Source organism: Aulonocara sp. 'chitande type north' Nkhata Bay, linkage group LG3 (assembly GCF_057382095.1).
Source record: "Aulonocara sp. 'chitande type north' Nkhata Bay isolate Kocher_YH1m ecotype deep benthic linkage group LG3, A_spYH_male_GT1.1, whole genome shotgun sequence".
Taxonomy (NCBI): Eukaryota; Metazoa; Chordata; class Actinopteri; order Cichliformes; family Cichlidae; genus Aulonocara; species Aulonocara sp. 'chitande type north' Nkhata Bay.
In genome coordinates, this window is record NC_141346.1 from 27,057,277 (window position 1) to 27,068,926 (window position 11,650).

Here is an 11,650-nt window from a genome sequence, read left to right on the forward strand (position 1 = left end):
TTAAACACATCAAAAAACCCAGAAAACTTTCAGTTATTTTTGTGTATTATAGTGTAAACAATCCAACTCACTTCACTGTCCCATCTTTTTCTTTTGTTTCTCTGTTTATGTATCAGCAGTTTGGTCTGATTTATTACAAAGAGCTTAACAGTCTGTCAAATGAACACACAGACAAGCAGATGAACTTGTATTAGAGATGTTAGAGCTCCTCTCAGCTCTTTCCTCACAGTTATGACCTGATCTCACGTGTGTATTTCTGAAGCAGAGCCCCTTAACTTCACGAATCTAATGTCTGTACCTCATGCTTCACTTTTGCTTTTGTTTTAAATGCAGTCTTCTCCAGATCAAGAGCAAATAGAAACATTTTTTATTGATTTATCAATCAATTTATTACAACAAATGAAGAAAAATTTATTACAACAAATGAAGAAAAAAAAATATAAAACAAAGAAAATCAGACAGCAATGTTCTTGATAACAAATGTCACCAAAACACATGACTACCACATATAGATCTCTCGATATAGACACACACACACACACACACACACACACTTTGTTAAAATACCAACATATGTTTTAATATTGTTTAAAAAAATATTTATACAAATACAAAATAATATCCAAAAACTTGGGTAGTGCGTTTATAAAACCAATAAAAAAAAAAAAAAACCTAAACAGAAATAACACCAAAAACCCATAAACACTGTTATTTTTTTCTTTTTTACATGAATCTGAAAAAAGGTGTTTAAAGGTGAAGCTTATGTTATTAGAAATTATTGCAAGTATTAGATTTAAAAAGTGCTTAATTCAGATATTTAACGTTACATACATGAGACTTTTGCAGCTTTTATCCAAGACTGAAACACGTCTGTCAAACTGAAGAGTGCAGTTATTACATTTATTGTTTTTATCTTTGTTTAAGTCAGATGTGATTTATAAAGACCAAACAATTACATCAATGGTTTTATGTCTTGCCACTTACATTTTTAATAGAAATGAAGTGTGTTACTGTAACATTACTGTGAGAACATGAAAATGAGTCATTGTCAATTTTGAGCTGAAATGCTGCATGTTTCACATTATTTGCTGAGAGTGAGTTCTCTGAAGAGACAGAAAACCCACTTAAAATGTCTAAGGTCATGTTAAAAAGAGTAAAAGTGCATGTTCAGTGATTTTTCTTTCATAACCCATGCTCATAGTTGAAGCTGATACTGAGAACGGCTGAAAAGCTGTGGTTATTATTTCCAGGAGACCACGAAGGGGATCTACCTGGAGCCATAATGATGCTGAGAAATGTGCATTTGGATCAAATGTAACTTCGAATGAATCTTTGAATATAAAGATCTAGGCTTTTGTCTTTATAAGTGCAAAACGAAATACATCAAAACATAAATCAGAGCATAAAAATTGTTCGATTAAAATTCAACTACACAGAGAAAAAAAAAAAAAACTTTCGCAGTATTGCTTGCAGATGTCTGTTAGCTTCTTCTATCACTAACACTAAGCCACCAAGTATTAGAGCTCCAACATTTAGAGCTCCTAAAACAGTTTTAACATTGTTCCAGTCATGAGCTCTGCGTTTCTCCTCAGGACTTCTTGCTCCTTTAAGAAAAGAAAAAAAACAAAACATCAGTTTATATCTGATGTCAGGTGAAGCAACTATTTATGTTTGATTTAACCTTGTCATGCTCAGTCATTCAGGGAAGGCAATTACAGAAAGTTGATTCTGTTCATCTGGAATCAGATACTCTTATGTGACCATTTAAAATACATACAGTAGATTTTGTTTCTACTTTCCTTTAAACCCTCCATTTTCTCCCCTCTTTTTCTGCAGCACCAGCCAGTCAGTATTTTTAGGTACTGAATAAATAATAAACTTGTAAAAAAAAAAAAAAAGAAAAAAAAAGAAAAAGCCATGGCAAAAAAGGAGCAGTGTTATCGTTGTCAACGCTTCTAAATAAGTGCACAAATAAATGCCTGGCAGCATTTCAGACTGGCTACCAAGTGGTTAGATTTGTTCTAGAGAGACTTTGTTTTAAAAGAAAAGTTTCATTACAAAGCACTTTGTTAATTAATGAGTGAACACCTTTAAAACCTTTAATAACCATAGTAGCAGCTCGGTGTGTCCTACCTTCACTTGGTTCTGGTGTTGTGTGGAAGCCATCACTGCTCACTGAATGAAGGCGAGTCACATTCAAGATGAAATTTTCTGTAGAAGCAGATTAGTTAGGTGTTAGATTCTCATCCAGGTCATCTTACAGCAGTAACAAAAACAAAGGCACAACAGGTTTGCATCTGGGGTTCTGTTGACTTACCAGAGACCTCATGCTCCCACCTCCTCAGCACCTTATTATAATCAGCAGCCAGATCACAGCGGTAGTTTCCAGAGTCTTCAGCTGTGACTCTAGACACACAAAGTACGACTCTTCCTCCTCTCAGGGCGTCTCTATCGATCTGAACCCGTCCTGCAAACTGCTCATGCTGAGACTCAGAGTCCTCCACTCCTCTGATCATTTTAAACAAAGTATTTCCATTATCTGAGAGGAAAACACACATTAAGTGAGCTAGAGACACGTCAGCTTGGAGCTGACGGTCCAGTCTGATGGTGATGTTGCTGCCCTCCTTGGCCTCATAGACACTCTGAGTTCGAGCAAATATACCTGAAGAGGAGACAGAGGAAGGTCAGGATTGTAGCTTTATTTAAATAAAAACCTCTCAATGTGTCAATGTGAAAACTCACATAAAGACAGAAATATCGAGATGATAATTTTCCTGTGAGGAAAAAAAAAGAAAAAAGGTGAGGACAAAGTTTTAGATTTTTTTTTTTTTTTTAAACTAGGAGAATAAAAGTAAGACATAAAAAGTAAATGTACATAAAACGGAATACAATGAATTGGAAATGTCATAAAACTAGATTTCATTCACAACAGAACACAAAAAACATTAAATTTTTAAAATGAGAAAACGCACAACTTTAAGAAAAAACAAAACACTATTAGCTGAATCAACATGTTTCCAAAAGTTGGGAAGAGACCATTTTTATTGTAGCATCAGATCTTCTTTTGTAACAGTCTATAAACACGTGGGAACTGAGGAGAGCAGCTCAATGTCCCAATCTTGTCTGATATAAGAAGCTAACAGTCCTGGATCCTCTCTGATGTATTTTTTTTTTGCTTCTTTACGCTCTAAATGTTTGGAGCTGGTGAAAGGTCTCAATGGCAGACAGGAAGACTTTTTTTATTGCATTTTTTAACGCAGTGAGGACCAGAACATTAAGGGCATTCAATGCTGGTTTTCATTTTTGTCCCTTGCCCACAGAGATTTCTCCAGATGATCAAAATCTTTCGATAATATCATGTACTGTAGAGTATTATGTATTTGATAACATTTAGGTCTTCACAATTTTACACTGAGAAACCTTATTCTGGAACTGTTTAACCTTATTCTTAAAATGGTGTTTTTCTTAGTTTAAACAGTTAATATTTTTTTCTATTTTCTATTGTGAATTAAATGTGAGTTTATGGGATATGCAAATTATTGCATTCATTTTTCTTTATACAGCTTTTTTAATTTTCAGAATTATTATTGTTATTATTATTACTACTACTACTACTACACACTTCAAGCCTATAGATTTAAAGCACCTGTTGACATCAGTGTGCAGTGCCTTGTCTAATATTACCTATGTCAACTTTTCTAACTCTTGTAAGCTCAGTTTTGAATGACGTTCCTACCTCTTCAGTCTGCTCAGCTTCCAGGAGCCAGGAGCTCCTCTCCATGAAAGTGAGCAAACATGTGACGATGAAGTTTTCCTGGTGAACTTCCTGAGTGCATCACAATCAAGGGCCTGGAACCTAGAAAAGAAAAATGACAAGCATGTGTTTTTTTTTTTGGTTCTTCACTTCCACTAAATTTCGATTCATGGTGTTGACGTATCCAAGAATTAATCTGTTAAATGTTCCCCCACAGTCCACGATGAAGTTTACAAACTTGTTGTTTAATCAACGCAGGCTGTTTTCTGTTTTCTGCCCTTCCGATACATGGATTTGCCAAATAAAGAGCAGAGCCTCGTTTTAATCTAGTGGACTGAGAAACATGAATGTTTGCAAGTGTGGACCATGATGTTCATCTTTGGTTCTCCACTTTGTCATAATAATAGACAATAAAAATAGATGGATGGATCTGGATAAAAGGTTCTTCTTATGAAATATAATCGTATTTATAATATACGTTTATGAGAGTAATGCGGTTTTTTTTTCCTTTTACACGATTCTGTTATTTCGTCAGGTTCATCAGGAGGAGGAGTTTGCTGGAGGAAACCTGTCAGTGAGTAGGTCAGGTTCACAGAGTCTGTTACTCAACTAAGCGCTTAATTTCACTTGTAGAACAAAAAACCAAAATTTCTTTCAATCTCAGGCTTAACAACCTCCCAGAAGCAACTATTATTAAAGCATTACACCGGTCATGTTTCGGACAGTTTCCATTTAACAGTCTGTCTTTAATTCACCTACAGTAACAACAAAATATTGAAAATCGCGACTCTAACGACACGGCGCTTTCAGATGATGTTTAAAAAAACTTCAACTGCGTCAGGTTTTATTTTGTTTCTGTTTCTGCTACAACCAGCAGAGCTGCTGGACCTTGTTGTTGCGCAACCTTAACTTAAAAACGTTAGTGTAAAAACCAGTAAAAAAAACAAAAACAAACAAAAAACAGTTAACCTGGAACACAGGGCAACAGACGAAAACAATTTAAACACAAACTTTGATTTTTGTTGGGGAGCAGCTTTTAGTTTCTAAGAATCAACTAAAAACGATTCACTGAAAAAATATTTTTTTCAACCAGGAAGTAGCAGATTTAGAACTCGTGACAAAAACAAGGAAGGAGGAAGTGGAGTAATGCAACGATAAAAGCATATTTCACGGCTCAGAGTTGGTACAGATTTACCTCTGAGAGCTAAATAAATATTCGCAGCAAACAGCAGCACAGTAGTTCAAACAAAAAATATAGCTTTTATTTATTCATTTGAATGGTTTAAGACGTGAACTGCTCTTCTGTTTCCTCAATGCGCACTTTAAATGTCCACAAACTTCACAGCTGTGATCGTTCCAAACAAAAACCGACGAAGAAGCAAAGCCAAAACATTAACACTGGTTTAATAATACTTAAATCAATTAATGCGCTTCGTCTTCATTAGGTAGTCCAAACTTAAATCCTGCCGAGTTTTAGAATAGAATAGAATAGAATTCAACTTTATTGTCATTGCACATGCACAGGTACAGGGCAACGAAATGCAGTTGACATGTTTACATGTTGACATTAAATACGTTTTAAAGGACTGAACATGAAGACACAAAGAGTCAAATCAGCTTTTAGATACTCACCGGTTTAAAGGAGAGACCGCAGCGAGCTGTCCACTTCGTGTAACTTAATAGTGATGGGTCCAGCAACACTGATGCACGTATCAAGCTCACAGAGCGAAATTTGTCTTCTTCTTCTTCTTCTTTGTGTTTAACGGCGGTTGGCAACCAACGTAAAGGAGCATTACCGCCTCCTACCGTTCCGGAGTATGGGTCAGACAGTGAGTTTACAAGCTGTATCAAAAAAAACAAAAACAAAACAAAACAAAAAAACCTATACTCTTAGCGAAATTTGTATCTGTGCTGTGTCTTTTTAAGAAAAAAGTCAGGTGATCGGCACAGCTGCTGTATCGCTCGTTGCCAAACTGTGGCTGTATCCCAATCCAGCGACCGCACGCTTCGGAGTACGCGCAGTACGGGTACTATGTACGGTGCGAGAAGTGCGGAAGTGCGAGGCTTGTGAAATGGGACGGTCTAGCCTTCGTCGCGCTGCTCAGGTTGCCTAGCAACCATGATACTACAGCATTGTTTGACATAAATGAAGGAGAAAAAAATGTTTTTTTGTTCGTTCATTTTGTCATGACATCACTTTGATTAGTTGAGTATCTGAGGCTGAGACCACGGGACTGTAAAACATGATTGCTGGCCTTTATTTCTGTACTGAACAGTCATTTCAAGATTAGTTAGTAAATAACAATTAGTTAATGTTGGTCATGAGACTAAAATCATCTCACTTTGGTAATGTGAATATAATATGGCCAATATTATATTTATTGTCAGATTATTATGATATTACAGGATATATTACAGCAGTGAGCTTGGACTCTGTGTCAAAGATTCAAGTTGCAGTTATTTATATTTCCTATCACCTTAAATCTTCACTCAAAGACAAGTACCTTTGACAGTGTATATATAGATGTATTATGTATGAGACAAATATTGTCCGTTTAATATGTTGGCATTACTAAATTTGGCTCAATGCTTACATATATGTGTAAAAAGAAAATGTACGAGCTGTGATAACGGTTTCTGATAGAATGAAGAGTAGACTGATATATGAAATATTCCTTTATTGGGTGAGAAAATCAGACCATGTCATAACTGCTTTAAGTCATACAGAATAGATATCAGAGCCTTAAACAGGTTGACTTCTGCTAAATGGGTCAAACTGGGCAGAAAGTATACAAACACATAACATCCTTATAAAATATGATGTAACACTATAGATCAACTTACCTCAGAATATATAAAGCATATAAACAATTACAGCAATATGATGCAACAAACACAGCAGTGCTACTAATCCAAAATACTCAAAGCTTCATAGAACTGAAACAAACATTTATTTTTAGCTCCATTCTGCTGCTGATACATACTTTAGGTTTCTGAATATTACACTTGTTGCTGCCTTTCATAGTGTGTAACTTGAATGCCCTGAGTACTTTCTCCCACACTGAAAACACTGGAATGATACAATTATTTGAACATTACCTAATAAGACTGATTCAGGACAGACAATTAGTTATGTTAAACTTTCCTAGCAGTCCTTCACAAACAGGGAACAGTCTGTCTATTCTCTCCATCTGTCAGCTGCTGCTGGCTCTTCCTCCTCCTCTTACTCACACACTGCTGAGTTTCTCCTGGTGGATCATCAGGGGTGCAAAGCCTCACAGATGATGTGCAGCAGTGGGTCCCTCAGTCTGTCCTCACTCTGCACACTTGCAGTTGTCACACATGGAAATCAAATGTGTGATAAGCTGCAGGATTCAAACACAAGTGTAACTTATAAATACATGTTCATACTTTTATTCCACAATCAGAGAGAAAGAAAAAGAGAGAGAGTGCAGGACAGACAGACAGGTGACAGTCTCAGGTGTACACACTGCTACAAACAGGAGGATTTAGTGTTTGTGTTATTACGAGTGCTAAACAAGAAGAGTTCCCAGATGGTACAGTGGACACATGTGTGACTGCTGTGATTAAAGCATCTTTCTTTCAGCTTAACGAGTGAACCGTCAGCTCGTTCAAACACACGTTAAAGTCCGTTTGGCTCGACACCACCGAGCAGAGGCAGCAATGTAACATAGCTAACATTAACAGTGCAGTGAATCCTGCTGGTGCCGTGATATTCAGGACTGCAAACCGAGCAGCATCACTGACTTTCAGCTTGTTGTGTTTGTGGATATATGACTGACTTTAATTATCCATAAAATCATCACATTCTCTGTAAGATTAAAGTCAACTATTGAACAGCGTATATTTTACAGTAAAGGCTTTAAAACCAAGTTAGTACAAACATCACTAATGTCACATAACTTTGCCGACATGTGGCCAACAGTAATGTTTTAATGTTCTTCATTATTAAACATTCACACATAAATAAGTGACATCACTCAGTACTTACTTTTGACAGTTCACTCTTCGGCTGCTCCCTACTGCCGTATTTTTGCGGCAAAATTATCCACACCCACCGCCGCGCTATGAATTGTGGGATATATGGGACCACGAAGCGTGCACCGGACCACGCTTGATATTTGGGGAAATCGACGGCGCATTTGGAGTACGCATTTGAAGTGCACTTCGAATTGGGACAGCCGTCGTCGCGTCGCTGTGACGTAATAGGTCTCAAAATGCGTACTCGAAGTGTGCGGTCGCTGGATTGGGACACAGCCAGAGTTTAAAAGGTACCGCATGCGCATCTGTCAACGGAATGAGTCGCCACCAAAAAAAACAAACAAAAACAAAATTATTCTCACAAAGATAAAAAAAAAAATACATTTCTCTCCATAACAAAATGGATCCCGAAAGAAAAAGAAAAGTTTCTTTCGATCTTTTAACTGCAAATAAGGTAACGGTTTGTCTGTCTTTGTTTCAGTGTAATCTATCACAATAGGAAAAACAGCAATGTGACTTGCAGTGTAAATTATTTATTTCATTTTATGCAGGTTAAATGTCGCATCTGTTCTGTGGAGCTTTCTTACACAAACAAAAGCACCTCCTCAATGTTTAGGCATTACAGTGCCAAACATGAAAATGAGGAGACAAACACACTGAGAATGAACACTGGTAGGCCTATATAGATATTGAGCAGCATTATCATCTTTTTATTAATATGCGTTTTATTATTTTGAACTCAAGCGTCTAGGAAGATTGGCCAGGCAGTCCTGAATTTTATTATAAAGGACTGCCAACCCCTTAGTATTGTGGAGAGTGAGGGGTTCAGGGAGCTGGTTCAGGTCCTTGATCCATCATATGTTTTGCCAACCAGAAAGGTTTGTATAGACAATGTTTCATCAGGTAGCTGATGTTAAGTACTGCATACTGGTTTAACTTTGTTTCATCTTCACACCATCAAGGTATTGATAGCCAAAAAACATGCGGAGGAACTTGAACGAGTGGAGTGTGCTGCAGTAATTGCCCGCACAACAGCTGAGCCACAGCCTGGACCTTCATCAGAGCAGTCACCTGTTCCAGCCAAGTTCACTATTATCAGATTATTTGTACATTTATTTTGATGCTAATGTGTACAAATTTTGAGTAGACGACAAAAACTAAAACGGCCATGCATATGTTATTATTTCAGAAAACCTGTGGCAGCGGCACAATGAAGAAGCTGGCAGATAAACCAACAATGCAACAGCAGACTCCATCATTGAGGTCCAGTGAGAGACTGAGAGAAACATTCCAAGATCAGAGGATCCTTTAACGTACTGGGGGAATAGGAAGACATCTTATCCGAACCTTTTCCACCTGGCTTTACAGTTTTTGTGTACCCCAGCTTCATCTGTGCCCTGTGTCGTGTGTTTTCCAAAGCTGGGGAAATGGTGTCAAAAAACGCAATAGACTGAATGCAAAAACAGTGTAAAAACTGTATAAACTCTGAGTCAGTTACATTTAAATGGGTAATATTACATTCACAATACTTTCATTTTAATTTCCACTTAATGTCATTCACAATACATTTTAAAGATGTCTACAATATTTGAAATGTCAAAGATATAAAATGATTCCATGGAAAGTACAATACCATCCATCCATCCATCTTCATCCGCTTTGTCCGGGGCCGGGTCGCGGGGGCAGCAGCCTAAGCAAAGAGGCCCAAACCTCCCTCTCCCCAGCCACCTCCTCCAGCTTATCCGGGGGAATACCAAGGCGTTCCCAGGCCAGCCGAGAGATATAATCTCTCCAGCGTGTCCTGGGTCTTCCCCGGGGCCTCCTCCCGGTGGGACATGCCTGGAACACCTCACCCAGGAGGCGCCCAGGGGGCATCCTTGTCAGATGCCCGAACCACCTCAGCTGGCTCCTTTCGATGTGGAGCAGCAGCTGCTCTACTCTGAGCCCCCTCCCGGATGGGGTATACAGTGTATACAAGTATGACTAGGTCATTGAATCAGTGTCTGTTATGAGTCTCAAGTAAGTTGCCTGCAATGATATTTAAGGTCCAGCAGGTGTCAGTATGGAGCAAAACAACACTGTGTCGACACAGTATAAATACAGTTTGGGGAATGTGCTGAAACGCTTCACGAGGCTTCATCTACCCATCACTACAAATTAATAATTTAATGATCGACTGAAAAACAAAGTGACTCTCTGCGGCAGTGTGAAAGACTTCAACGAGGAAAAGGCTGCTGGTTACAACTCACTGAATGATTGCACCAGACAAGAGTTGACAGAGGAGGAAGGGAGGGGTGATGTATCAATCAGGGGAGAAAAAAACCTGCATGTTTACTAAAAGGGAAGGTTTGATTTTCAAGCAAGAAAAAACATGATATTAAAAATGCAAGTTATTTAACGAAAAAAGCCTATTGAATGGAGAGTTGTCCCATTTTGTCTCACATGGTTACCACACATAATTCTCTAAAATCTCTCCCCTGAATGTAAGACAAAAACAACATTTAAAAAAACCCTTTCTATTCATACTGCCCACACTATGGGCACAACATTCTGCTGTGCCCACCAGTGTTGGTCAAGTTACTTGAAAAAAGTAATCAGTAACCAATTACTGATTACTTCACCAAAAAAGTAATCCCGTTACTTTACTGATTTCTTATTTTCAAAAGTAGTTACTTAGTTACTTAGTAACTTTTTAAAAACATGATTACAACGTCATTGTAATGACACACTCTTGGAAAAACATCAGAAGTCAGAGGGATAAAATGCTGGATAATCATCAGAGTTTTACTTTTCAGCTGTCTGTAAATGAACAGCTTCAAAATGAACTGTTAACAGCGCAATCAGGATCATTTTATTTTGGTGTGCTCAATCTTCAATGACCAAAGAAGGTCGTGTTTGTAACTTAGCTGGAGTTAGTACTGGAATGGATGTGGTGGGAGGGGTCCCTCATGAAGAAACGACTGCGACACATATGCAGGTAGCTAATGTGATGTAAGATAACTACAACCTCTAAAAGCAGTTACCTTCACTGTCTCATATCAGTATAATTTTATTTAAAGAGTAACTCCATGAATGAAGCATGTTTAGATAGTTTATAGTATTCAGCCTTTTAGACAAGTACTGCTGTTCGGTCTAGCGTGAGACCATCCGGTAAAGTTTTAAAATCTGGAAGAAAAAAAAAACGTTTGATGATTGGCTGATCTGAGGGCGGATCTGCCTCTAAGACCTCTGCTACCCGGACACCCAGGACATCTTTCCTCTCTTCACCCTTTAACATGTGCTAGAAGGTAATGTGACACGTCGCTGTTGTTGTTATTGCGTATTTGTGTTCATAGAAAAAACACCTCCCTTAAAAAGCAGCGGGGCATAGTTTACACGTCAGATAGTGACAATCTGCAGTCCACCGGCATCCTCTAAACTGCGAATTTAGCTTAAAAATGAATGAAATTAAAAACGTTTAAAGTTCAGTTTAAATCCAGCTTCTCTGAAATGTGTAATAACTCGAGTCACCTTCGTGAAATAATTTGTTCGTCGTGTTTTTTAGATGTGTGCGTGATGAATTGGTGGGGAAGAAAAAGAAGGAAGGACGGTTCAGTTATTACATCAGCGACCTGTTTACGAGCCTTGCGCTGCCGGCCATCGGGTGTTGCTCGTTCTCACTCCCGGAGCGTAACATCCCGACGATTTGTCACGTCCCGCGGCGTTCCTCGGGAACGCGAAAGCGTAGCGTCAATTTGGGAGTGAGAACGTGTTGGCCATTTTTATATTGAGTAAAATATGCTTTTTGTCTCGTGCTTTAGAAAAAGAGCATCATTATAATATTAATATAATAATAATGATGATGCATTTCACAGAGCTGTGCAAAGTCTACAGACACTGGGAGATCCTGGAAGT

At 38.1% G+C, this 11,650-nt stretch overlaps 1 protein-coding gene across 1 annotated transcript; it reads right to left on the reverse strand.

The window, feature by feature from the left end:
* Positions 1-344: 344 nt before the first annotated feature.
* LOC147334909 (uncharacterized) lies at positions 345-11,432 on the reverse strand. Its single transcript, XM_086286017.1, has 7 exons — positions 11,376-11,432; positions 5,387-5,412; positions 3,737-3,856; positions 2,743-2,774; positions 2,318-2,662; positions 2,134-2,211; positions 345-1,604 (listed from the first exon to the last, which is right to left on the reverse strand). Exons 1-7 carry the CDS (start codon positions 11,430-11,432, stop codon positions 1,429-1,431), a joined length of 834 nt encoding a protein of 277 aa, XP_086142143.1. The 3' UTR covers positions 345-1,428.
* Positions 11,433-11,650: the final 218 nt, after the last annotated feature.

Bases quoted from the DNA above. Each gene is read 5' to 3' on its own strand.
- LOC147334909 (XM_086286017.1), bottom strand. From the start codon at position 11,432: ATGTTACGCTCCGGGAGTGAGAACGAGCAACACCCGATGGCCGGCAGC. The intron at 2,212-2,317 runs GTAAGTCAACAG...CTGCTTCTACAG, and splicing joins GTGGGAGCATGAGGTCTCTG to AAAATTTCATCTTGAATGTG. The intron at 1,605-2,133 runs GTAGGACACACC...CTTTTCTTAAAG, and splicing joins AACACCAGAACCAAGTGAAG to GAGCAAGAAGTCCTGAGGAG.